The 27,448-nt window shown below is 39.0% G+C and overlaps 1 protein-coding gene across 10 annotated transcripts in view; it reads right to left on the bottom strand.

Annotated features, from left to right (window-relative positions):
* Positions 1–406: 406 nt before the first annotated feature.
* NIN (ninein) overlaps positions 407–27,448 on the bottom strand; it is a 114,298-nt gene continuing 87,256 nt past the window's right edge. For 5 of the 10 annotated variants that reach the window (XM_055289392.2, XM_063644571.1, XM_055289397.2 and 2 more), the window contains 9 exons: positions 24,904–25,026; positions 24,078–24,191; positions 22,236–22,382; positions 19,969–20,148; positions 18,804–18,950; positions 16,176–16,277; positions 10,201–10,401; positions 6,616–6,729; positions 407–4,324 (listed from right to left, as the gene is read on the bottom strand). In XM_055289392.2, coding sequence (XP_055145367.1) covers positions 4,115–4,324; positions 6,616–6,729; positions 10,201–10,401; positions 16,176–16,277; positions 18,804–18,950; positions 19,969–20,148; positions 22,236–22,382; positions 24,078–24,191; positions 24,904–25,026 — 1,338 coding nt within the window. In that variant the 3' untranslated portion in view covers positions 407–4,114. The other 5 variants (XM_063644572.1, XM_063644573.1, XM_055289391.2 and 2 more) reach the window with 4 other exon arrangements.

The raw sequence follows: 27,448 nt of genomic DNA, 5'->3' as shown, positions 1-27,448 counted from the left end.
GTGTTCAGCATATTAACATGCTTTTAGGTTGTTTTTGTGTTTCCAACTGCATCTATCTCATCATTCATGAGCTGCTCAATTAAGAAAGTCTGAGCCACCCCTAAAGATGGCAACATGAAATAAAGCCATCTTTGAAGCACCCAAAATCACAAACAGGGCCTTGCCCAAGGTTAAGTCATGATTCTGCAGGTAAACTATGCACTGCCACAGTATACAGGGACCCCAAACTGGCTGGTGTGAAAGTCATCCTTCTATAATAGAAATGGAGTCCCAGTGCTCTAAATCCTATACACATCACTTGGAGAATCTCTTTAAAATGAAGATTCTGATTTAGTAGGTCTGGAGTGCGGGCTGAGATTCTGCATTTGTAGAATGTGTTTAGTGAAATATTTTGATACTATCATTCTAAAGACCAATGATAAATACACTGAAACTTTATTAAAAGGTCAGGGCATATAGAAAACAAAAGGTATGTTTGCAAAATTATTTGTTTACATCTTAAGCTCACATTAAAATTTTTCTAGGATAGAATGGCTAAGATGAAATATACAAAGCTGATATAAACACATAACTCATTAATCTTTATCTGAACAGAAATATAGAGATGGCTTTAGATAATCTGTTTTTCCTTCACAAAACCAATGTCCTCTTAAGTCATGCCATGATAATGTCTCCCCATTAAGAACTTAACTTGTATTGCCCAAAAAAGCTGAGAAGCAAAAAGCTAACTTTGATTTGTTAAACAGCTATTCATATGCCACAAAACCAAAACGATTTTACAGTGCTGAGAGGTCCAGATAGGTCCAAACGTGATGATTTTTAAATGAGTGCTTTGGTTAATTAGGCTTTGACTTGGTTTTTGGCATTACTTGTATAATTATATCATTCCAATGAGTCACTACAGGTAATCCATTCAAAACATGACTTGCTTAATACCATCACAAAGCACTTAGCCTTGCCTTGACTGGAAATACCTTTAAGATGCTGACAATAGCAACAATTTCTCTTTTCTTTCACTCAGCAAAAGAAATCACAGAAATCACAAAATAAAAAATTCATTTCTCACATGTTAAAAAAGCAAAGTCTGCCATAAACCCTTAGAGAAGAAACAGTTTGTCATAATATCTGCCCTGGGTATTAGTGCATTATTAAAATACTAGACCTGTAAGATCTCTTCCTATGCCTTGGAAGCCTATGACTTCATGATCTACTCATGAAAAATATGCCGAAGGCTAAATATGCAATGCATTGAAATTTCTGGGAAGAATTCACATTTACAACCATTTAAAAAATCTGGATTTATTAAGAGTTTTAGAAAAATAAATAAAACACTGTGGTTCTACTTCTCCCCTTCTACTCTCCCTTCACAAATCTGAGCTTAAGTGCAGGCTTCTAAAAAGCAGAAGAGAGCAAAATAGGATGAGAGAGGTGGGTTTTACTATCCACATTTTCCTTTTCTTAATGTAACGTATTATCACAAAGGCAAACTTGAGTCCCTTTTCTTGAAACGAAGATCCCATCTTCTGAGACGATCTTAAATAATTGTTCTTAAATCAAAAAGCTTAAAAATCAGTGCTTTTAATAAGCAACTAAATGCCTATAAAATATATAACTTAATATTTGGAAGAGTGCTATTGTAAAGTTTGAAACAAGATCTAAACATAATTTTAAGTTTACATTTAATGTCTAAAAGGTCTTTTAAAAGCTATAAGCTCTATTATAAATTGCCAACTAAATTATAAATTGCCACTCACCTTCTCAAAAATTGTTGCACAAATGTATACATTTAAGGTATCTGTATGATATTTCTCATATTGATCTTTTTCCCAATCTTATAAGTGGGATAAAAAGAGAAATTAAGCACCTAGATGTTGGTTAAATTCATTTGAGCAGCATTTTGATTTTGAATAGAGATTCTAAATGTAGTCTAAACTTTCCAGAAAGTCATATTTACATTCATTGTACATTTTATATACACATAAATACAAATTTATAGGAAATAAACAAATTAACCTACACCTATCATAGTATAAAAGACAAAAATTCAAAATACAACAACTGTGATCACATGCTAAGGCCAGCTATCTGGGAAATATTATTATTCAGTTCCAACAGCAATAACCTTGAGTAACTTGACACATATCACATAAATACACTACAGGTACTTAGTTTATTGTCCTTAGCCTAGGCCAATCCACAGTTTTAAGTGAAACAATTTTCTGTGAAAGCTAATGCCATACAAGTAGTTAAACACTTACTGGAAATGTTTGCACCGCAGAAGAAAGATCTAAAGAAGGCATGATAGCAGGTGTCAAATATTTTGAAGTATAATTCTAGAGAAGGATTAAAATTAACTCTTTATCTAGGGGGAAGTCAGGGCTTTCTGACAAGAGCTGTGCAAAATATTCGAAGGTCTGCTTCATCAATGTGAACTCCCAGTCCCACAAAAAACAGTGCCTTGTTAAGGCTCTTGTAGGCCTCCTGGGTTGACTGGTGAGACTCATAAGCCCCAAGAAACCCTGAAGTCCCCTGATGGAAATTATTTTGTTGAGATTGAGTTTCTGACATGATGACTTCTTGGGCAGTTTGCTTTCTCTTGTGTTCCTGCCCATAAAGCAGTGCTTGGTTTTGCTGTTACACCTTTTGTAAATAGATGGGCTTGGCCCTCCAGGAATATATCAAAGCGAACTTTTTGGATTATTGTCTCATGAAAACAAGCAGGTTGTTGTGATGAGCTTGGATAGTGCCCTGCACCTAGTAAGTCTTCCACCAACTGCTGGTGGAAGTGGCTAGAAGCAGATATTATAATTGGAAGAAAAAAAGGTTACCGAATCTAAAGTGTTGACTGTTCTATAAACTTTTGATCATGAGCATGAGTGGAAAGTCCTGTTTGGCACTCCTTGACCTCAGGTGGCATGCCAGTGATTATCACAGTAAGAAATTCGTAGAATCAGATTTGAGGTATAGAAGGAACGAGAAACACAGAAAATTCTGACCTATATTCAATAAACTCTTCTGTAAGTCAGGTTTTTAACCCTAAAATCAAGGCCTTTTTTTCCCCAGAATATTAAATTTACTAAAAATGTAGAAATAAAAATTCTACTATGGCTGTAAATATATGACAAATAAATGAGGTCACATGGTTTATACATTTCAAATTCTTAGAGAGGCCCTACAGTAGTTCAGGAAGACAGTTTACTGTATTGTTCCCTGAGTTCTTGAGGCAACCTCAAGTAAATTCATGAACTCCAAGATTTGAGAGACAGAAAACCTACATGGTCTGCTCATCCCTCGTTTCTAAGAGTAGCTATTTACTCCAAAGTGGTTTGTTCAGTGCTTTCCCTATAGTTCAACTGCTTTAATTACGTGGCTTTATCCATTTCTTAGAAGACCAGCTTCCCAAATGAAACTTTTAAGAGAAAGAAGAAAAGGCTGTTTAAAGCAAGTAAGCTTTCAACATTAGTTAAGAGTGCAATTGAGTAAATCAGTTCTAAATCTATAATACAAAAAGAGTGGTAATACTGTCACAGGTGTTAGAAGGTGAGAATTCTACAGATTTGGGTTTGTCTGACCTCAGTGGTTAATAACCACTTAATAAGCCCTGCCTCCTAACCAATTATACTCTACCAATTAATTGTGTACCAATTCAAAGAACCAAAACTATTACAATGACTTTCCAGTATTTAAATATGTAAGAACACCTAAATTTGGTTTTAAAATAAAGTTTATAACAACCATTCTCATCAGATCTCAAACTTTAAATATCTAGACTTTACACATAGATTTGTAATAATTAAAAAAAAAACAACCAAAACCATAAAAACTCATTCAAAACTGGTATTTTTTAGGTTCTTGAATTGTTTTCATAAGTCCACATTCTTGGTGGCTATTAGAATTTTAAAATAAATTCAAATCTTGGGAATAATTTAGTGAAATATGTGAGTATTTTCAAACTCCCATAAGGATCTATTTAGAAAAACTAATTATGATAAATGGAAACTCCAGTTCTGTTGCTGGCAGTTTTAGGTTAGGCTTAATTTTAACTTTGAGAACCTACTGAAATGTTCATCTATTTCAGTAAAGTGCACAAATATGAGTGTACCCTTTGGTTTGGCTATGATCTCAAAGGAGGTGTAGAAGTCAATGGCGCTGGTGTCAGGTTCCTAACTATATTACTGAGGCTGGCAATCTTCTCCTCCAGGAGGTAATTTTTCTTCTCTGCTGTTTTCTGTCGCTGTTCAGTTACTTCCAGAGCTTTCAACAACTGGGCATTTTCAACATACAAGTCCTTCACCACTGCGTCTGCCTTAGTGTTCTTGCAGAGCTAGAAACAGAACCAGAAACATCTTGACTCCATTTCTGTAACTCTTCTTAAACCTTCAGTTTAAGGTCTGACATAAGGACAGTTGTCTCATAAAGGCAAATCACTTCTTCTAATTACATTCTTTTATTTTACAATATAGCTTTAACATCAGACTTGGCATCCAGGACACCATTGGAACAAATCCACTTTTTCCAAGCTATTTCTTTGCATGAGATATTTATGTAAGTTACTAATAGAACAGATTAATATTAGATGGCACCAAAACAAAAGTTTTTTTCTACCTAGATAGGCATTATTTCTTTATTTATTCTTTAAAAATATCAAATACTTTTATAACTTAAATTCCTGAGGTGTCAGGTGTGGACTGTTTAACTCTGCTTGTAACAACAGATGCTTGAACTTAACATTCATAACTACAACCCACTGATTATTTTAAAATTTAGCTCATGTATTATAACAGAGATAAGATTTGGGCAGTTACTTCTCCTGAACTGTCTTTGTTTTGTTTGTTTTGTTTTGCATGGGGGCCTTGTCTAGTCTAATCTTTATAGTTAGAATATATGGTCTAGGTTGGGGTGGGAAAACTTGTTAGCAGCCTTGGGATACTCATTGTTGTTCTGGTTAATATTTTCCAGTCCCCCTTCCCATGTTACCTTTTAAGTGTTCATTTTACACCCAATTTCAAGTAGGGCATCTAAAAGTATAAAGGTTTATGAGAATGAAGAGTAACTAAAGAGTAGCTTAACAACCTATTAGCATTTCAAAGGGCAGGGATAAGGATGACAGCACTCTCAAGTTCAGAACCTAGATGACTGGCAGACGTCACATAACATTTCAGAACCTATTTTCTGTTGAACTTCCCTAATACAACTTTTTGTTCCTTCCTCCCTCCCTTCCTTTCCTTAAAAAACACTTTGATGGTTCTTCATCGCCGATAGAATAAAAATCAAGCTTCTTTCTTGGCTCAGCACTGGAGGCCTACTGTCCTGTTTCCCCTTCCTCTCTAGGCTCTCCTCCTGCCTCTCCCAGGACAGTGTGAACTGGCAATGCTGAAGTGTTTATACGTGTCCACACCCCACAGGTGGTCATAACCCATGACGTTCCCACAGCCTAGGATGTCCTTCCCTACACTTTCTTAACTAGTTGAAATCTTAACTCTCAAGATGCAGCTGAAGAGGTCTTCAAGAAGCTTTCTTTAAACTCCTGGGTTGGATCAAATATCTCTTCTCTTGTGTTCCCCTCTACTGAAAACAGGACGGATCCCACTTATTTCTGAACCTACCATTTTGCCAAATGCTTGGCACCTTGTAAGTGCATTCTATATGGGCAGGGGCTTTATTCACTGTTGTATCCATGTGCCCACAGCAGGACCTGGCTCACAGTAACTATGTGTTGAATGCTTGAATATGTGAAGAACTGAATGGATAAATGCTCACTGAATGGGACTTTTTCTTCCCTCTGTATTAAGAAACAGGACAACCAAAAGTTGCTGTCTACAGCTGAATTCAGACCCTCTCTTGGGGTTGTTATTCTTAGGTTTTAAGTATCTAAAGAACTAGGTTGGGCATTTCTGCCCCCCACCCCACATGTTCATCTCAGTTTCCAGAGAGGCTGTAACACTCTCCCAGAGGGCAGTACTTTCTGCTTGTCTCTTCAGTGGATGCACAACTAATTTCTAAACACCAAGGCCACATCTGCCACCAGCAGGTGAAAAGGAACAGGCTGTTTAGTGGTCTTGGAATCTGGGGTCTAGATTCTAATTCAAAGTATGTATATGTTTTTGGAGTTTAGCTGTAACAATAAGATACTTTTTGAGGTTTTCATAAGCTGTTGGGAACAGGAAAGGTAAAGTTCCATTTATTATCCCCCTATTTTTTTAACCAATATCATTTTTCAATTTAAATAGGAATATTTCCTGTCTTGGGCAGAGAAAAATCTGTTGATTCACATGGACCTAAAGTATGTGAATGTACATGCTTTAGGTCCATGTGAATCAACAGATTTTTTTTGATCTTTAAAATCTTAGGTCCATGTGAATCATGTTAACAAAGATTTACACTTTTAAATTGTGGACAAACACGCCTTAAACAGAGCTTTGGAAAAAATACAGAGTTCATATTTTTTGGGGTGGTATGAGGGAGAGCAAATCCTAAGTTCTTACAGACATTTATAATAGAATTTGCCTTTATTAGACAACATAAGTTAACGAGTTAATGGCAATAAAGGGATGTAAAACTGGAGTTAAAGCTGGAATGTGATGTGGGTGAACAGAGATGACCAGGGAGGCTCACTTGTTCTTTGAGCTGATTCACTTTCTCTTGAAGAAGCCTTTTCACTAGTTTCAGTTTCTGTTCAACTTCTATCATTCGTTCCTCCATGACAGTTACCAGTTGTTCCTGGTTTCCCTGAAGGGAAGAAAAGTGTATTATTCGAAAATCATGTCGCACTGAAAACACTGGTTTATTTTCCCCACAAGATGCCTAGAGAAAGGACGGCAAATGTTTTGCCTTTGTAACAGGAAGGATGGATTTCTCATGAAATGAGAGTTTTGAGCCCTGCATGGATTGCATATGTCCGAAGAGTAACCCTATCAGAGAAAGGATCAGATTGAAAAATCAAAAGAATCTTGCCTGTGTTACCATCATCCCCCGATATAAAGCAAAATTCTGAAAACCCATAATTTAATACCTGTGGGTACCTCTAGTAAAATGGACATCCAAGGTAACTTAGAAGATAGTTATCAGCCTCCCATCTGTGATCTGGGTCTCTGCAATGTTGTGGGTCTCTCAACAACAAAACAAGCACTGAATATATTCAAGGTTTCCTAACATATCCAATCAGCTTGCAATATGCATGTCTGTTTTTCCTTTGAAGTGGCTGATGACTGTGAGGGTGGTAAGTGTTTCTTTCTTCATAATAGCCTCTTCCTGCCAATTTTTCTAGTCATCTGTTTCCCACTTGTAAATGTGAAGCACACATCTGGATTGGAAGATAGGTTTACTATCAGAGCAGATTGAAAATGAAAAATCTGTTCTCTCACGACGGTGATGGGTTAAGGAGTAAGTGGGTTTTGTAGAGGAGAGAGACCTAGAGAGATTAGAATGCAATTGACTTATTAGAATGCAACCCCCATCCCTCTGCAGTCCACCAAAATGTCCCCATAAGGAATTTCAGATTTCATAAAGGTGTTAACAGCTGATGGTGGTTAAGACATACTTTAAAAGACATGCAGAATGACCAAACATGAGTCAAAGGCTACCATCTGTTTGGATACTAAGTAGTAACATTTAATCACAAAAGAAACCCTAAATCATGTGGTAACTATCCTGAGGATAAAAATTGTAATAGGCAAAGGTCTAATGTAGGAAGTAAGTTACAAAAAATTGGGCCTGGAGGACATCTAGCTTTTGAAAAGCCCTATATTAAAAAAAAAAAAAAAATAGCTTTTTAAAGTTCAAACATAAATATAAAATGTCTGATGTCTATTTGCCCAACAACAAAGCAAAACAAAAAAAATAGATAATTCAAAGAACATAGAGTTGGCAAAAGAGTCGGAAAATAGGAAAAACAAAGGCAGTCATATACTTAAAATTTATTTTATTGTTTCATCAAAAATTTCCTGTCAAAAAGATTTATACATCTTATACAAAACAGTATAAATACCCCTGGTTTTCTTCAAATTCCATATATAAAAGTAGTACCTTTTGTTAAAAATAGTTACAACATATGGAATGAGAAAATATATAGACTACATCCTTTCAATAATCTTAAATCCACACTCTTTAAAGGGTATAAATAAAATGATTTGTAACAAGCTGATGTTTGTGAATTTGATTCACAAGATCTGTCATTTCTACATAAATAAGAGACATAATACTGCAAAGTTTAACAGTAAAAATAACAAAATAATTTAAAAGAGCACTTAATTCCAACATAGCTTAGCTTATGTTTCTGTGTGTGGTGTGTGTGCATGGGTGGGTGTGTGCGTCTGTCTGCCATGGTAAGAAATGCCATCAATAGCAGCCCAGTTTTCACAGGTGCCCAATCCTTCTGTAGGAATCTGCGTGCACTGCTCGCTGCTCCGGTAGCAAGGCCTAGAGAAAGAAGGCAAGTGGTACACTTCACCCTCATGTCAGGATGAGTTTTTAGGGGGAGTCTAAATTCACACATCTACAATGCAAACAATTTTTAAAAGCACACACATTAACACTACATAGGCAAGCAAAGCAACACAAAATGCAGAAGCGATCACATCACTCCACACACAGAAACGTGCAGATTTAACAATATTCTGTATTCTTAAAATTAGTGTCAGCTCAGCAGCGGGAAAGTGGAGAGCCTGCAGTAGCATTCTGGTGGGAGTAATAAGCAGTCCACCCTGTCATCTGGTTGGAGGATTTTTTTTTTCTTTCAAAAATCTTAGTTTTTGTCTAATCCTGAAGGAATTGGAGGAAAAGGATATTTTTTAACATTGGTGGGTGGGTTGGAAACAGCAGGCTTTGAAAATAGTGTGTAAGAGAGCAATGAGTAGAATCTTGGCGGATCATTTGGTTAGAAGGTCCACTAAAAACTGAGATCAAAGTTTTGTAGTTCAATTATATACTGCAGAGTTAAAGCATCTAACACTCCACTGCCACAATTTAAGAACTTTAATATTGGGAAGTTGAAGAGGTATGTATAAAGCTTCCAAAAACAGATTTTAAAGCTCATAAGACAAAAACCTTCTAAAGTTTATTAGAAATACAGCATAGGTACGTATGTAGAGGGAAAAGTTTATTAGAACTGACAAGTGGTAGGAGTACTTCGTAATTAAGCATAGATGGATAGTAGAAGAAACAGACCTGTTCCTATGTAGAGTTCCAGGGAGAATGTGACTTTGCAAAGCCACTCTGAGGGGATTCAAATAAGAGATGGGAAATTCCTTATCAAGCATTAATTGAGAGACAAGGTATCTGAACACACAAGCACATGCAAACCAGAAAGGATTAATGTAGAATTCCACAAAGAAGGACTTTCTATTTTATTCCTAGTTCTGAATTAACTACATAGGCAAGCCCCAAGAGTTAAGAAACTTCTGAGAAAGGATGATGAATGAAGCACTAAAGAGAAATAACTCTGCATACTTGAAAACCTAAGATTGGATGTGGTGGTAAGCTGGGATCATGCTAACGCAAACAAATGAGAAGATTTTTATTTTCTTAAATAGTTTTATGAACTATGTCAACTAGCAAGATGTCACTGACTACATACTCTATTTGTTGTGAAAAGTCATCACTTGTGATTTTCATGGGATGCAGCAGGCTGCCCGGCTCTGGCACAGGAAAGCTCAGTGTACTTTACTTTGTTAGTAGAGCATATCCTAGCCACGTTTAAATTTTGTAATATTTTTGGCATGGGATGGGAACATTAGGCCAATTGTGCGCTATGTTTAAGTGATCCTGATACTTCATCGCCTATTACAAATGGGCAAATCGTCTATTACAGAACACTAAATGACTCAGCTTAGAAGCTGAGAGCTCAAAAGTAGCACTGCAGTTCTATGGATTTGTCATACAAGTAAAATATAACTCTCTGAAAGAAGATTTAGGATTGTGATTTTGTTTTGTTTTTTAAATTTAAGAGATGGGGTCTTGCTATGATGCCCAGGCTGGAGTGCAGTGGCTATTTACACGCATGATCGTAGCTCACTGCAGCCTTGAACCTCTGGCCTCAAGCGATCCTCCCGTCTCAGCCTCCCAAGTTGCTGGGACTACAGGTGTGTGCCATCAGATTTAGGTTCTTTCTCTCCACCTTTGAACTGGTATAACTTTCAACTAAACAAGTAAAAGTAACAGGTGATTAACAGGTGATCTACTAGAGAAGAGAGACCTTCATACCTGTGGTGTGTTGGTTTCGGAGGTCCTGTTTTCAAGTTCCTCCTGCAGGTGCTGGTTTATCCTTTCTGCCTGCAGCAGCTGGTGTTGAAGCTGCAGAAACTGCTCCCTGGGCACCATCAGACAGGCTTGCTGCTGGAGCAGCTGCAAATCCCAAGCATAAGGGGATGGGCTAGGCATCGCAGTGGACCTCAGGTGCTGCATCTGAAGGACAAGGGCAAAGCCCTGGTCAGCTGAGTCCCTTCAATCCCAGAGCTGCCCTTCATGGTGTCAGGCAGTGAGGAATGAAGACTATTAATTCATTAATAACCCCAGACCCACTGAAACTTGGAAACAGGACAGCATATGGGCCTGAGGAATATAGAAACGAGAAAAGCTATTTCTCTTAGCAGAGAATATGCTTAATAAGTAGCCTTTCTTAAAAGTTTTAGGCTTAAAAAGCCCCTCCCAACTCTGGAGTGATGTTAAGGGCATGATGTACATAATACATCTGAATTCTATTTCATTTTTTCTTACACTGGAAAAATTACCTTCCCCCTTTTAAAAACTGGGGTTGGAGAAAGTGGTTATGCTTTAGGGTTTTACCACTTTACCATACATAAAGATTCTTAAATGTTCAATGACTACATTTTTTCCAACCCCAAGTTAGCAATTTTTTTGGAAGAACCTCATCTTGCATCTAAAATTATTTTAACCTACCTTTAGTTTATCAATATGTAGTTATACCCTTAAACAGCACAAGATAGACAATTCTGGGGCATAAAGTAATAATATCCTAGAATATCTGGGAACTGGAGAACATGGAATGGAACTATTCAAGACAATGAGGAAATGTGTACCAACATGCCAGTCAAAGTGGCGGGGGAGGAAAGGGAGGACGATGCACGGCATTTTGGCCAGTGAGGCAGGCCACCTCCCATCTATACACACGCGGAGCATGCAACAAACATGACCAAGACTAAACTCAAGAAGCGGCACCTCCAGGCTTGTGAGAAGGTGGAAAAGGACCTCTAAGACTCGGCTATAACTAAATGTTACCATGAAATGTCAGAGCCACTATCCATTTCCTTCTATCTAAATTTCTAAGTAGGGGTGGAGACGTTGCCCACTTTGACATACCTCTAGTTGTAGATTCAGAAAACCACTTTATTTTCATGATAAAAATTATGGAGAATTATCCCATAATTTTATATCAGTGGGATAATTTTCTTCATACATAATGCTTTAAATACTGAGGACACGTTTGATGTAAACAGACATATTATACCATTAAAACAAAATGAATACTGGCTCTTAAGTACTTATTAACTGTTACAATCAGCAGAAATAACATGAGCAAGGGGTATAATGAGATGGCTCCATGCTATGAAAGTTCATTGAAAGAGAATGTTCTACCTTCACACACTATCTCAGGCAGAGAACTGCACCCTTCTCTGCTACTTCCAACCACTGAGTTCTAGGTACAGGTTAGCCACAGACAAAACAAAAAGAAGAGAAAATTACAGGAGTTATAAAAAGAGAAAAGTATGAGTTATAAAAAGAGAAAGAACAGTACTAATTAGGTCTATTATATACATGAATAAGAGCATATGAAAGATAGACACATTTTTCTGTATATAAATTTTACAGACATTAAAATGTCCTACAACTCTAATTCTGCAAGGCATCTTCACTTACTGTATCCTATTTGTGCCCCTCCCAATATAATGATTTATTAGATTCCAGGTCCAGGCCAGGCGCAGTGGCTCATGCCTGTAATCCCAACACTTTGGGAGGCCGAGGTGGGTGGATCACTTGAGGTCAGGAGTTCAAGACCAGCCTGGCCAACATGGTGAAACTCCGTCTCTACTAAAAGTACAAAAATTACCCAGGCATGGTGGCACGTCGCCTTTGGTCCCAGCTACTTGGGAGGCTGAGGCAGGAGAATTGCTTGAACCTGGGAAGCGGAGATTGCGGTGAGCCAAGATCACACCAATGCACTCCAGCCTGGGTGACAGAGTGAGACTGTCTCAAAAAAAAAAAAAAAAAAAAAAAAAAAAATATATATATATATATATATATATATATATATATGTTGGGTATGGTGGTTCACGCCTGTAATCCTAGCACTCTGGGAGGCCAAGGCGGGCGGATCACGAGGTCAGGAGATCAAGACCATCCTGGCAATGTGGTGAAACCCCATCTCTACTAAAAATACAACCGGGCATGGTGGTGGGTGCCTGTAATCCCAGCTACCTGGGAGGCTGAGGCAGGAGAATTGCTCGAATCTGGGAGGCAGAAGTTGCAGTGAGCTGAAATCCCGCCACTACATTCCCACCTGGTGACAGAGCGAGACTCTGTTTAAAATAAAAAAGATTATTCCAGGTCCAGTATAGAATGGATCTGATGTTAAATCTCTTACCACTTGGAAATGCAGAATGCAGTATAAACTATAAGCCATTTTGTTGTTTAAGTGTCTGAAATGTTGGCTATCATAGAGGTACACAATAGACTCGAGAATTGCCGATATAGCCTGTAACCCTTTTGTTGAATGTTCAAAACAAATTTATTAAACTGCTCACGTTGAAAAGCCCTGAAGTAGGAGTCAAATTCTAGCCCTAATTTTTTTCTTTTCCTAGTCTAGTGATCTGTGATCTTTAATTACAGTGGGGGGATGTGTTATGTTAGAATAGTGACTGTTAAACTAGTATATAGAGATGAGTCTACTTCCCCCAAGGGAGTGTACATATCAGATTAGAACCATGAAGACAGCTGTGCTCAAATCCCGACTCCAGAGATTCTGATGTAGAAACCTGTCCCTGCCCAGCCCGCCACCCGCTGCCCCAGTCAGGTAAGAATCCCTGCCAGAGTGAGAAGGAATGTACCTATCCCTCAGGTGAGCTGGGACACACTGGGCATCCCCTAAATTAACCTACTCTATAGATATCATACTATAAATAAAAATCCAACTTGTAGCGCTGGAGAGGGGGAATGGTTAATGCTTGATAGCTACAGCCGAGTGATGAACAGATTTTGGAAGTAGTGGTAATGGTTGTAGGATGTTGTGAATTTAATGAATACCACTGAATTATACATTTTTAAACGGTTAAAATGGCAAATTCTATGTTAGGTATATATTTATTACAGGTTAAAAATTAATATACTAAAAACCATTGAATTGTACACTTGAAATATGTGAACTACATAGTATGTGAATTATACCTCAATAACACTCTTTTTGTTTGTTTTTTTGTTTTGTTTTTTGAGATGGAGTCTTGCTCTGTCACCCAGGCTGGAGTGCAGTGGTGCAATCTCAGCTCACAGCAACCTCCACCTTCTGGGTTCAAGTGATTCTTCTGCCTCAGCCTCCTGAGTAGCTGGGACTACAGGCACATGCCACTGTGCCCGGCCAATAACACTGTTTTTAAAAACTTCAATCTGGAGAAATCTCCCAACACTTTGGGAGGCTGAGGTGGGAGGATTGCTTGAACCTAAGAATTCAAGGCTGCAGTGAGCTGTGATCACACCACTGTACTCTAGCCTGGGTGACAGAATCTCAAAAAAAAAAAAAAATCCAATTTGTATAAATCTATAGCGTTAATAATTTTTTTTTTTTTTTGAGACGGAGCCTTGCTCTGGTGCCCAGGCTGGAGTGCAGTGGCACGATCTTGGCTCACTGCAATCTCCACCTCCCGGGTTCAAGCGATTCCCCTGCCTCAGCCTCCCAAGTAGCTAGGATTACGGGTGCATGCCACCACGCCCAGCTAATTTTTGTATTTTTAGTAGAGATGGAGTTTCACCATGTTGGCCAGGCTGGTCTCAAACTCCTGACCTTGTGATCCACCTGCCTCAGCCTCCCAAAGTGCTGGGATTATAGGCATGAGCCACCGTGCCCGGCCAATAATTCAGTTCCATTTCCTAATGAAAGTTTCATTAGAATAAATAGGTATGAGATGTTCTTTTCAGTGTTCAAATAGAAAAATCCATGCTTTTTCCTTAGCTATTTGGCTCCAGCATCAAGAACACTGTTTTCCTTCTCTGTTAGCAAATATTTACTACTAGGTCAGAAAAAAAAAACAAGGGGAAATTGCTTACGATGGCTAATAATGTCAACTGGTGCTGGGTAAGACGGGAGCAGGTGGGAGAAGAACTGGCCTCTTGGCAGAGCCTCTGGAAAGGCTCTCACAGTGACTAAGTACACACTGCTACTTTTCAATTTGATACTAGACATATGGGCTTAGTTTTAGACATCTTATTCCTCAGAGAATATAATTATATTTCATCAGAAAAGCATGTCTACATCTAAGTACAGCCCACAGCTCAAAGTTTTTAATGCATTCATTATATTACTGTTAAAGAAAAAATGGTTTAGATTTCACTAAAAGTTTCATGAATTTCCCCTTTAGTTGATAAATCAGAGAACACAAAATTGACAAACTTCACTGGTGATTTAAATGTTAGTGCTATACGTTTGCCCATATTTCACATTAAAAATCAATGCTTGGTGCTTGGTTTTTAAAAGCTACCTTTGCATGTGGCCAGCTTCATAAAAGAAAACACTTAAATAGTTCCATTTCTTCTTTTTTTTTTTTGAGATGGAGTCCGGCTTTGTTGCCCAGGCTGGAGTGCAATGACGTGATCTCAGCTCACTGCAACCTCCGCCTCCTGGGTTCAGGCAGTTCTCCTGCCTCAGCCTTCCGAGTAGCTAGGATCACAGGTGACCACCACCACGCCTGGCTAATTTTTTTGTATTTTTAGTAGAGACGGGGTTTCACCATGTTGGCCAGGCTGGTCTCGAACTCTTGACCTCAGGTGATCCACCTGCCTCAGCCTCCCAAAGTGCTGGGATTACAGGCGTAAGCCACTGCACCCGGCCCCATTTCTTCTTATAATTCTGGCTTAGAAATATGTGTATACATAGTACTTTTTAAGAGCACAAAAAGACAATTTCTGCAGGTTCTTCTCTGCCTTACATAAGTCTTATAGTTCACTAAATGTTAGATTGACTAATTTCATTTACCCAAAGTATATCAATGAAATCCTTAAGAAGGATGTATACGTAAGTTTGTCATATCCTATAATTAAACGTGGTAATCAGAAAGCAATCTAGAAGACTGGAACTCAAAGTCCAAGCTGACAAGGTAGTTTTACAAATCTTTTTTTTCTTTTTCTTTCTTTTTGAGACAGGGTCTCTCACTGTCACCCAGGCTGGAGTGCAGTGGTGTGATCTCAGCTCATTGCTACCTCCAACTCCTGTGCTTAAACAATCCTCCTGTCTCAGCCTCTCAAGTAGCTGGGACTACAGGTACGTGCCACCACACCTGGCTAATTTTTAGATTTTTTTTTTTTTGTAGAGACAGGGTTTCGCCATGTTGCCCAGGCTGGTCTTGAACTTCTGGACTCAAGCCATTTGACTGCCTCAGCCTCCCAAAGTGCTGGGATTACAGGTGTAAGCCACCATGCCCAGCCACAAATACATTTTCATAGTTATCAGATGTACCTCTCACAAGGCAGTGCTGAGTTCTAAATGTAGTAATGAAGAATAGCAGCACTTGAAATTAAAACTTCCAAATGTTAATGCTCTCAAATTTCCCGCATGGATTTCCCAACTGAAGAGGGTGCTAGAGACCAATCATGTCTGTAAAATGCTGCAATATAGGATGGATCAGTGAACTGGTATAAACACGGTGATGGCAAGAGTGCTCAGGGCCCCTTGGCTAATCAGAGAGTCCCTGTCCCCTGAATTTGCAGAAGTACAGGTCTTTGCATTTTAGGTCATCATTATTACTTACTCTGAAAAGCAGTATGGCTTCCTATGGCAGTATAATTAAGCAAAGTTGTCTGTTAAACTTGGTAAGGCAGACCAAAAAATTCAACTTGGCAGTGTACTTAGATTTTCACAATGGGAATTCAATGCCATGTCTAGTCTCTCTCAACAAATAGCTCATTCATGGATTAAAATATTCTTCATAGCTAAGGCCATCTGCTGAGAAACTTACCTCCATGAGCTGCTCATCCAGTTTTACTTGTTTCTTTTTGAGGCCTTCATTTTCCAAATGAATTGTTTCTAATTCTTGTTCAAGGGAATTCATCTGACTGACCTGTTTAAAAAAACAAAATATTCCCTTTAACAAAAACAAAAACACTTGAGTTGCTCTACTTTATTTTGACAAATCTGTGCTTGTCAGAAATCTCAACTCTTGGAAGAAAGCCAAGTTAATTCAGTGACAAACAAATAATATAATTCAGTGTATTGCTTACATTTAAGTAATCTAGTTTTAATCACCTGTCCTCACACAAAATAGATTCCTTAAGGCAGCTGGCTTTTAAACTTGGATGCCACCCACTGTAAGAAATACATTTTATCTTACAACACAGTACACACACCCACACATATGTACAGTACATATCACTGAAATATCCTTACCATGGACCATGTACTCTGATATTTTGTAGTATATTAATAAAAAATGCTGGTTTCCATTAAATTGATTTCATAATCCTCTACTATGGATCTGCAGCAGGAAAAATACTGTCTTAATGCAAACTTAAAGGCTTAAAATTGAGAGTACTTAAAACCTGATTTATATAACTTTTCAATTTTAAAGATTTCATGAGTACCTTTTTTTTTTTTTTTTTTTTTTTTTTTGAGACAGAGTCTCACTTTGTCACCCAGGCTGGAGTGCAGTGGCACAATCTCAGCTCACTGCAACCTCCACTTCCCGGGTTCAAGCAATTCACCTGCCTCAGCCTCCCGAATAGCTGGGACTACAGGTGTGCACCACTGCACCCAGCTAATTTTTGTATTTTTTTTTTTTTTTAGAGATGGGGTTTCACCATGTTGATGAGGCTGGTCTTGAACTCCTGACCTCGTGATCTGCCCACCTCGGCCTCCCAAAGGGCTGGGATTACAGGCATGAGCCACCGCATCCAGCCTCACTTTTATAAGTCTTTACTACAGGAAGAACCTAGTGAACTAGAGGACACTGAGTCAGAATATTGCTCAGTAAAAAACATACAACACTATCTTAGAAAGCTGACTTTGCTTCTATCAAAAAAAGCTGAGGAGAACAGCATGAATTGTGAAACAGAAGTGTAGTCTTCCAGGTCCATTTTAAAATTCAATATTAATTAAAAGCCTATCACAGACTTTTTTCCCCCTAATGAGCAGCTAAATGAAACCCATTTTCTTTCTGCAAAGTTTACTTGAATGTACCTGAAATTAAATGACATTTCAGCTTTAGAGCACAACCAGGCCTTCCTACTGCAAATGGTCATGAAAACTTTCACAAAAACCAAAAATTTTATGAATATTTTATAGTGAAATATTTTTCTCAGATTTCTAAACACACCATATTTTTTATAAAGAGGTAATAGTGAAAACTGAGTTGCAGTTTAGAAAAAGAAAAGTAACAACTCTGAGAAGTCTCGTCTAGAACTCTTAACTTCATGGGACAAATTACAGAAAGCAAATTGATTGGCACTGCAGAGGTGTGACCAGTGGGTAGCCAGCCTCCAGGAGGCCTCAAATGAGCCCCACCTCTGGGTATTCACACCCTTATACAGTCCTCTCCCACACTATACTAGGGTTTAGTCTGCGTGACAAATACAATGCAGCAGAAATGTTGCTATGTCACTCGCAGGATTAGATCATAAAGGGACCACAGCTTCTATCTTGGTCTTTCGGTCTCAGTGTCTGTTTCGTCACTCCTTCTGGGGGAAGCCAGATGCGACACCCTGAGAAAAGGCCCGGGTAGTGAAGAGCTGAGGTCTCAGGCAAGCAGCCATCAAGGAACAGCAGCCTCTTGCTAACAGTTGTATGAATGAGCTTGGAAAGTAGATTCTCTAGCCCCAGTGAAGCCTTCGGGTAACTGCAGGCCTGGCCAACATGTAGACTGCACCCTCATGAGAACCCTGAGTTGGACCACCCAGCTAAGCTGCTTTTGAATTCCTGACTTGTAGATAAGACAAGAAATGTTGTTTTAATTTGTTACATAGCAATAAAAAAATACAGCCCATATTAAGATGTTTCTAATATTCAGGTGATAAATATTTTGCCAACTTATAAAGGCTTCTAATACTAATAAAGATGATTAACTGCCTTCTTTAAGAAAGCTTAAATATTGTGTGTGGTTTTTTTTTTTTTTTTTTTTGAGACAGTCTTGCTCTGTCACCCAGGCTGGAGTACACTGGTGTGATCTTGGCTCATTGCAACCTCTGCCTCCTGGGTTCCAGCAATTCTCCTGCCTCAGCCTCCCGAGTAGCTGGGACTACAGGCATGTGCCACCACGCCTGGCTAATTTTTGTGTTTTTTAGTAGAGATGGAGTTTTACCATATTGGCCAGGCTGGTCTCAAACTCCTGACCTAGTGATCCACCCGCATCGGCCTCCCAAAGTGCTGGGATTACAGGCATGAGCCACCACACCTGGCCAAATTGTTATTTTTTCAACCATTATTCAATCAAAAAGAACCACAATGCTATTTTGACAAGATAACAGCATAAAGAGATACATGCCAAAATATGCCATCGTAATCATTTCCTTAGAAGTATACCTGAGAAGAAACACGCTTAAGAACACATTATAGTGAGAACATAGATACTGGCCATATATTCTCAAAAACTCACCTTCCTGTTAGTAGGAGATTGTTCTTTCTGAAACTGATCACACTCTCTCTTTAAGCTCAATTTTTCTTGCTCTGTGGGTTTCATGGTACCTGATGGGTTTAGATGTTTTTGGTGCTTGGGAAGAAGACTGGATTCCAGTTGACGGACCTAACAAGAACAAATGTAAGAGGAAGCAATGCTAATACAATCACTCAGCCAGCAAAAACAACAAACATAGGGAAAGTTAATTCAGTACTTGGGTCCTGTTTAACTTCCTTTTTCAGTCAAGCCTGTAAATACTTGAAGCTAGCTTTTCTGGATTTCAAAAGACCCTTTCTAGGTGAGTCTGGTTGGGTCTGCAAACCCAACACTGTAGGAACAAGACAGGGAAGAGACGACTTCTGGGTCTACTAACTCTCCAGGAGTCAACAGTGTATGTGATGTGGCTGCCAGGAAAACAGGCACAGCAGTCTCAGGCCCCTTTTTTCTGACATGAACACTACTTTTAGGAGAGAATGGGCTGACAGTCCCATCTGCTCTTATTGGACTGTTCACATCTAGAACAGTTCTATGAGGACATGAACAATGTCTGTCTTGCTCACCACTGCAGCATCAGTGATAGCAGTTTCTGGCATGGAGTAGGTGTTCTAACTAAATATCTGCGACTCTTCAGAGTTCCTCCTCAAAAGAGGTGTTAAGCATAGGTTAAATATCATTGGGAGACTATGCAGCAGAGGTAAGGAATTCAAGCACCAAGTTGGTGGTTGGAAAAGACCTTAAGCCTTGAGATGCTGTCTGTTAAAGGAGGCACCTTTTTCTCTCATGAGGAGTTATTTAGACCTGCAAGATCTGAGTCTAGTTTTCCCATTTTTGTACTACTAGTCTTGGTGGCCGGCCAATTTGAAGAATATATGGTTCACATAATTTTCATGAGTCTATATTTTGGATATGAAGATTAAAGTCACAAATATATTTTAATATAAAACTGCTTATAAAGATATTTTATAAACATCAGGATAAAATTATATGTGAGTAAATGATAAATTATACATTCTTAAAAGAAGTCTGCTATAGCAGGATACTCAAATCCATACCTTAGAACCATTCCAATCATATCCAACACTCATTTTCCTATCAAACTAGTCATTTTCAAACATATGCCATGATGTGCAGCTTCTCAAGTTACCTTCTCCCGGGAGTACGTGAGTTCGGCTTTGGTGTTCTGTACCACGGTCTGGAGCCTCTCATTCTCTTGCCAAAGCAGCTGCTGTTCCTCATTCATCAGATGATCCAACTTGTCCCAGGACAGCCTTTTCTGCTGGTTATGGAGCCCTGATGGATGAGTAGCTATTTCTGGGGCCCAGCTCTTAAGAGAATTATAGAGTGTAAGCCTTAAAAACAAGCTATTGGGTAATTGCTGTTTTGAGACAGGTGTCATATTTACCCAATGACAATGACTCCTAGTAAGTACCTTTCAATTGTCCCCTTAGTCTTCTAATGAAAGTATGTGTAGGTACATATAAATATGAATAAAACAGTATTCTTGAAGTTTGATTTAAACAAAAAGGTTTGGAGGGTCTCTGTTTAAAATGGTCTTTGACGAAATAGCCATGTCATGTCCAATAGTGAATATGACTGTAGGGCAAGGCCCAGTTCCATAAAGGACCCAATTGCATTGAGACTGGTGACTTAAAAGTTGCTTCATTCTTATGAAGTTATCTTTAAGCCCAGAAGATACTCGATTCACAGAGGACATAAAGAGAAAGCTGAAATGCACTGCCAACTCAAAAGCTTTCACAGGCTAAACTCTACTTTCATTTTCACATATGCAATCATATCTTTTTTTAGAATCCAAAGCACATATTGTCCATGTAATTAACGTCTGAATTCAGAAATGTGCTTTCAGCTACCAAAGTGATTTTTGGATCTTGAAAATGATATAAAAAAGATAATACAAATAGATAAGCCTCTTGCCTTTTAAACCAAACATGAAAAAAAAAGGTACAATCTCGTTTTCAGAAAAAGTCAACCCAGAAGTAATTTTAAAAATGGAAACTTTTTTTTTTTTTTTGAGACAAGAGTCTCACTCTGTCACCCAGGCTGGAGTGCAGTGGCACGATCTCAGCTCACTGCAACCTCCACCTCCCGGGCTCAAGCAATTCTTATGCCTCAGCCTTCCAGGTAGCTGGGATTACGGATGCATGTGGTACCACACCTGGCTTTTTTTTTTTTTTTTTTTTTTTGAGACAAAGTCTAGCTGTGTCGCCCAGGCTGGAGTGCAGTGGCATGATCTCGGCTCACTGCAACCTACGCCTCCCGGGTTCAAGCGATTCTCCTGCCTTAGCCTCCCGAGTAGCTGGGATGATTACAGGCATTCGCCACCATGCCCAGCTAATTTTTTTATTTTTAGTAGAGATGGAGTTTCAACGTGTTGGGCAGGCTGGTCTTGAACTGACCTCGTGAGCCGTCCGCCTAGGCCTCCCAAAGTGCTGGGATTACAAGCGTGAGCCACCATGCCCGGCCATTTTTGTATTTGTAGTAGAGACAGGGTTTCGCCATGTTGGCCAGGCTGGTATTGAACTCCTGGCTTCAAGTGGTCTGCCTGCCTCGGCCTCCCAAAGCGCTGGGATTACAGGCATGAGCCACCACGCCCGGCCCAAAACAACTTATTTTTTTTATAAAAAGTTTCACCAAGAGATAAAATAACTGAATGTGTCTACTTTTATTGTAGGACAAAATCTTGACATCTGCCCCAAAATGACATCTATAACATTGTTCTTAATTTATTTGCACACAGATTAGGCAGCATTGTGACTTATTAAAATGAGACACTTTCTACCACACCACCATAAGGTGTCAGCTAGCTAACACTTTAATCAGCTCTTCCTGGACTTTCTGGTGCCATAGCAACCTATTTGTAGCAATGAATTATCTCCTGAAATTCAATACTATTGTTTTATGCCTTTTTAGCAGAAGCTGTACTTTTTTGCAAGTCTGTGTATAAGTTCCCAGATTAATTTCTTGCAATGTTTTTCTACATTTGATATTTTTTAAGGTCACACAAATACTTTATCATTTAAGAAAATGTTTTAGTTTTGTTATTACAAAACTCAACTCAGCCATGGTCTGACTTGCTCAATACAAAAAAAAGATGTGTTTTATATCACTATGGTTTCAATTATATGAAGTTTAGAAAAAAGCATCCCTAAACTACAGTGACAGAGGGTACAAAAGTGGTTCCCTTGGGGTTACCAACTGGAAGGAACAAGAGAGAGCCTGCTGGGTGCTGGAAATGTTCTACATTTTTATCTAAGTGAAGGTTATACAAACAGATATATGAGATATGCATATTTATATATACATGCATATACACATAAAAATAACCAAGTTGTAGTCTTAAGATTTGTGTACTTTACTGTAAATAACTTATACCTAAATAAAAGAACAAATCACCTTGCCACCAGCATTCTGAAGTTGCTTATGCAAAGACATCACTTCTTGTTTTAAAGCCTCCTTTTCCTGCTGAGTCACTCGTAGGTCAGATTTCAACCGGGACATTTGCAGGTTTACATTCTGCAGGGTGTCTTCTAAATTCTGAACCTGTATTGTGAGAACAATCTTTTACTGCTACACAAACTCTTGTAGTCTCACCTCTAGCATGTTCAGGAATGAATAAGGACAAAAGAACTTTCAAGTCCGTTTGTTTCTCTTTACTAAATCCAGCTTTCTTGTCAGTAGCTCAGTGGAAACCCAGGACAGTATGTATATTTACAGGATGTTAAATTATATTTAGGACAATGATGAACTATGGAGCAAGGTATTGCTGATAGTCATCTGGTAGAGTACTAAACGGTATCTTACAGAACCAATGGGTGCCAACTGGCATCACAAAAGATGGTTTCACTGAATTTTGTAGAAATTATGTTTTAGCCTATGATGTTGGACTGCAAAGGACCCTCTTAGCTGAAAATAAAAATATATACTTGTAGAATCCTATTCTAGGCTAGGCATGGTGGCCCACACCAGGAATCCCAGCACTTTAGGAGGCCAAGGCAGGAGGATCGCTTGAGCCCAGGAGTTTGAAACTAGTCTAGGCAAGATGGCAAGACCCCCCATCTCTACAAAAAATAAAAAGCTGAGTGTGGTGGCGTGAGCCTGTAGTCTCAGCTACCTGGAAGGCTGAGGCGGGAGAATCCTTTGAGCCCAGGAGTTTGAGGTGGCAGCAAGTGGTGATCTGGCCTGGGATACAAAGGGAGATCTCACCTCATTTTTTTTTTTTTTTTTGTAGACAGAGTCTTGCTCTGTTGCCCAGGCTAGAGTGCAGTGGCACGATCTCGGCTCACTGCAACCTCCGCCTCCCAGGTTCACGCCATTCTCCTGCCTCAGCCTCACCAGTAGCTGGGACTACAAGCGCTTGCCACCACGCTCGGCTAATTTTTTGTATTTTTTAGTAGAGACGGGGTTTCACTGTGTTAGCCAGGATGGTCTTGATCTCTTGACCTCGTGATCCGCCCACCTCGGCCTCCCAAAGTGCTGGGATTACGGGCGTGAGCCACTGTGCCTGGCTGAGACCTCACCTCTTAAAGAAGAATCCTATTTTATGCTAATATCACATATAAATTCCAATTTTAAAAATTTAAATTCATAAAAGGAATGTTGATACAGATCTTTAAAATAGGGCATAAACTGCCTTAGAGGTCCTATTTATAAATTAGGAACAAGCAGTCATTTTTATGCACTATTCTCAAGCCTTCATAATTAGTAAACTTTGAGGGAAATATCATTTAAATTATTTTGCCGCAATATATTTGCAATATTATTTAAATCATTTTGTCATACTGTATTTACTTTTTTTTTTTTGAGATGGAGTCTCGCTCTGTCGTCCAGGCTGAAGTGTACTAGCGTGATCTTGGCTCACTGCATCCTCCGCCTCCTAGGTTCAAACAATTCTCCTGTCTCAGCCTTCGGAGTAGCTGGGACTACAGGCACCTGCCATCACACCCGGCTTTTTTTTTTTTTTTAATTTTTAGTAGAGATGAGGTTTCACCATGTTGGCCAGGCTGATTTCGAACTCCTGACCTCAAGTGATCTGCCCACCTCGGCCTCCCAAGGTGCTGGTGAGCCACCACGCCCAGCCTTGCCACACTATAAACACACATCAAGCGTTGGTCAAATTGAATCATTTGGAACCCTCTTAACGCTACTTCTACCTGGAACATTCTTTTTACTGGGATTTCTGTTGGAAGATCTAGGAGAATACTAACTGTGAAGATGAAACAAGAATTGTCCACGTACCTTTTCCTGAGAAGCCACCAGCTGTGACTTTAAGCTCGCACTCTGATGTTCCCAGGATTTCTGTTCCTGCTTCATCGTCGCAATTCTGTGCTCTAAAAGACTTGATTTTGCCAACTGTTTCAGGAAGGGAAAAAGAGGTAAGAGGGCATTTGTGCAAACATAGCTAGCCTTAACTTATATGCCTGCACTTACGCTGTCAAGAACAAGTACCATCTATTTATGTAGGGGAGCAGGGCAAGGTCAAAGGAAATGGTCTTCCTGGTTCCAAATCAAGACAAACCAAAGACTGTTTTATACATCTAATTTTGAGGAGTTGCTTCTTTTTGGAAATTTCCTATTTTTCTTTTCTATTGCCTCATATTTTGAGGGTGGAAGATGGTAAGCTGGAAGGCCATTAAAAATCTCAAGAGCATACCATAGGAAGAAAACATAGAATATCTATTAAGGCAGGTGGGGAAAAAAGGTGGTGTTTTTGGATTTGCTAAAGAAAATAGAAAAAAAAGCGTTTATCTATGAAATTGATCTCAGATTATTAAATACATAATTTATATTATAACAAAATAGCGGTATAAAGTAGCACTGTGATATGATAATGAGAAATTTTATATTATCGAGTTTAATAATATAATTAGTAAACAACTAATTTAGACTTCATCAGTCTTGGCTGCAGGAAGTCTAGGGTCACAGAATGCCAAAGAAATGCTGCTCCAGGACACTCTGGAACAACAGACTACCACAGGAGGCCCCTGTGCCACTGTCCACAGAGAAAGGTTCATTACGGTGTGTATTGTATACGACGACGGTAAAGTCTTATTACTTCTCCTACCTTATCGACACAGCTATTTAATTCCTCACTCAGAGCTTCCTTTTCTTTCAGCAGTTTTTCGTTGTAGGTTAGAACACTAGAGATTTTTTGCTGGAAGTCAGAGAGATCAGGACATCTGTGCAGCTGTAAGAGATAAACAAATGGGCCCTCCCATCACATCTCATGGCTGTAAGTACAAAGGGGTATTTCTAAATAGGGCATTTTCACGGCTGCTGCTATTTGCTTATCTGTAGATATTTCAGCGGACATAAACTCTAGCAGAGACTATAATAAACTTCAAGGATTCCCTTCTGGCTTCTTTCTGTTCCCCAGCTGACTGTTGAAATGTCTGCTTAGGTAGATTCAACCAGGCAGACATTGTTAAATAATGATCCTAGCTCTCCATTTTACCTTCAGGATAAAATAACATACTGCCATTCTATCATCAATTTAACACATGTAGCATATTACATTTTCCTCATGCTTTTAACAAGAAAAATGTTTTTCAAAAAATCAGTCAAGACTATAGAATTGGGCTGCGGGGGTGGTTCACACCTGTAATCCCAGCACTTTGGGAAGCCAAGGTGGGGAGGATCACTTGACCTCAGGAGTTTGAGGTCAGCCTGGTGAACATGGTGAAACCCTGTCTGTATTAAAAATAATTAGCTAGGCGTGGTGGTGGGTGCCTGTAATCCCAGCTACTCAGGAGGCTGAGGCAGGAGAATCGCTTGAACCTGGGAGGCGGAGGCTGCAGTGAGCCGAGATGACTGCACTCCAGGCTGGGCGACAGAGACTCTGTCTCCAAAACAAAACAAAACCAAACCCTAGAATTGGAATGAACCACATACAAGTAACAACCCAAAGGCAAGTTTAAAGATAAAACCGTGTTTTCAGCTTGTTCCCTGTACTCTTCCTTTCAGAAGGTGCCTACGCTGACTGGCCAGTAAAATGTTGTTGGTGTGAACACACTGGCTTTTTCTCTCCACTTCATGAAATCAAGACAAACCAAATACTGTTTTTATTCCTCTTCAACATCAGTGCTGGTACTAGTCTCATTTTGGGCTGGATAATTCTTCGTCAGGAGTTGGAAGTCGGGAGGCATTCTGGACACTGTAGGATGTTTCACAGCGTCTCTGGCTTTACTCAAAAGATGCCAGTAACCCCCCACCTTCTAGTTGTGAAAACAAAAAATGTGCCCAGACATTGATAAATGTTCTGGGGCAGGGGAGCAATCCTTACCCCTTCACCCTTTTGAGAACTCATGCTTTAAAGAGGCTGTTTCTTACACTTCTTAACCCTTTCCCATAGTTCATAGGTTTTTAACTTTCCTCTATTTCACTTGACTCTTCAATTCTTTATTATCATTATGATTTTACGACCATCTTTCTACTTCCTAAACCTGAAATTCTTTCACATTTAGCTGTAGGAATAGTATGACAAAACAGACTTTCAGGGTTGAATCTTGTCTTCAACTGGTGACAAATCCAGCATACCTTACAAATCTGAACAAGTCAGAAGGATATAGGAAAATGTATTTTGAAATACCCGGGCACTGGTTTAATAAAGGACCTTCTACTTTATCCACTGCCTTGTCTTCCCACCCTCCAGACACCCATAAAGCTTGATACCATTTTGGATGTCTGTAAACTGGTATGTGACTTTTGCTGATGCTATTTGTGTTTCCTTTCAGCGCAATAGATAAGACACATAGAAGGGCTCTGTGAACTATGAATCACGATATCATACAGAGTGACACATGCCTTCTAGGTCCACGTTGTATAATAGCAATGATGGGCTGATGCTACCCTATTCTTGGGATCCAAAAGGTTCCAGATGTCTGATAAAACAACTTTCTACCAAAGGCAGACCAGGCTCACTATTTCTTCATCTCACTATTTATACCAATGCCTGTTTAAAAAAAAAAAAGCAATAAAAAGGTGCTGAATGACATCCCCATCATGTTGTTTTTCTCCTAGCTCTGCTGCTTTCCTTCTGTTCTCCAGCTTAGCAAAGCCACAAAGCACACACATTTCCCATACTATGAATTTGAAACCTATCATTATCATCTAAAGGCTGAACAACAGACAGGCTTTCAAAAAGTCAAGGAAAAAAGAATGCTCAAGTTAATTAAGATAAAGTTGGTAATAACAGCCTTGGAATACTTCACCACACCACAGAAAGGCCCTATGAGTTTTAACTTCTGTTATGTTTATATGGACAGGCGACTTCTCTATCACAGCAGAACATGCATTTTGCACAGCAGTAGTTGACTTGAAAAGATTCTTATAAAGCACCTATTGAGTACCAGTACTATACTAGGCATTATGAAAGACACACATACCCTGAGGGTTTTATAATGCTATTAAGAAAGCAAGACGCATAGGAATCAATCAGATTAACATAAACATAATATCAGATTTACAGACTCAATGTTTCCACATTCAGGAAAGGACAACTTTGTGCTTACAGGCTGAAGAGACAGAAGAAAGAAAATTTTATGAGTGCCATCATAATCTGATGCTGAAGTAAACAAGTAAAATGGAAAAACTAAATTTTCCTACTTATA

Source organism: Symphalangus syndactylus, chromosome 8, assembly GCF_028878055.3.
Source record: "Symphalangus syndactylus isolate Jambi chromosome 8, NHGRI_mSymSyn1-v2.1_pri, whole genome shotgun sequence".
In the NCBI taxonomy this organism is placed as follows: domain Eukaryota; kingdom Metazoa; phylum Chordata; class Mammalia; order Primates; family Hylobatidae; genus Symphalangus; species Symphalangus syndactylus.
This window is presented reverse-complemented; position numbering and strand designations above follow the sequence as displayed.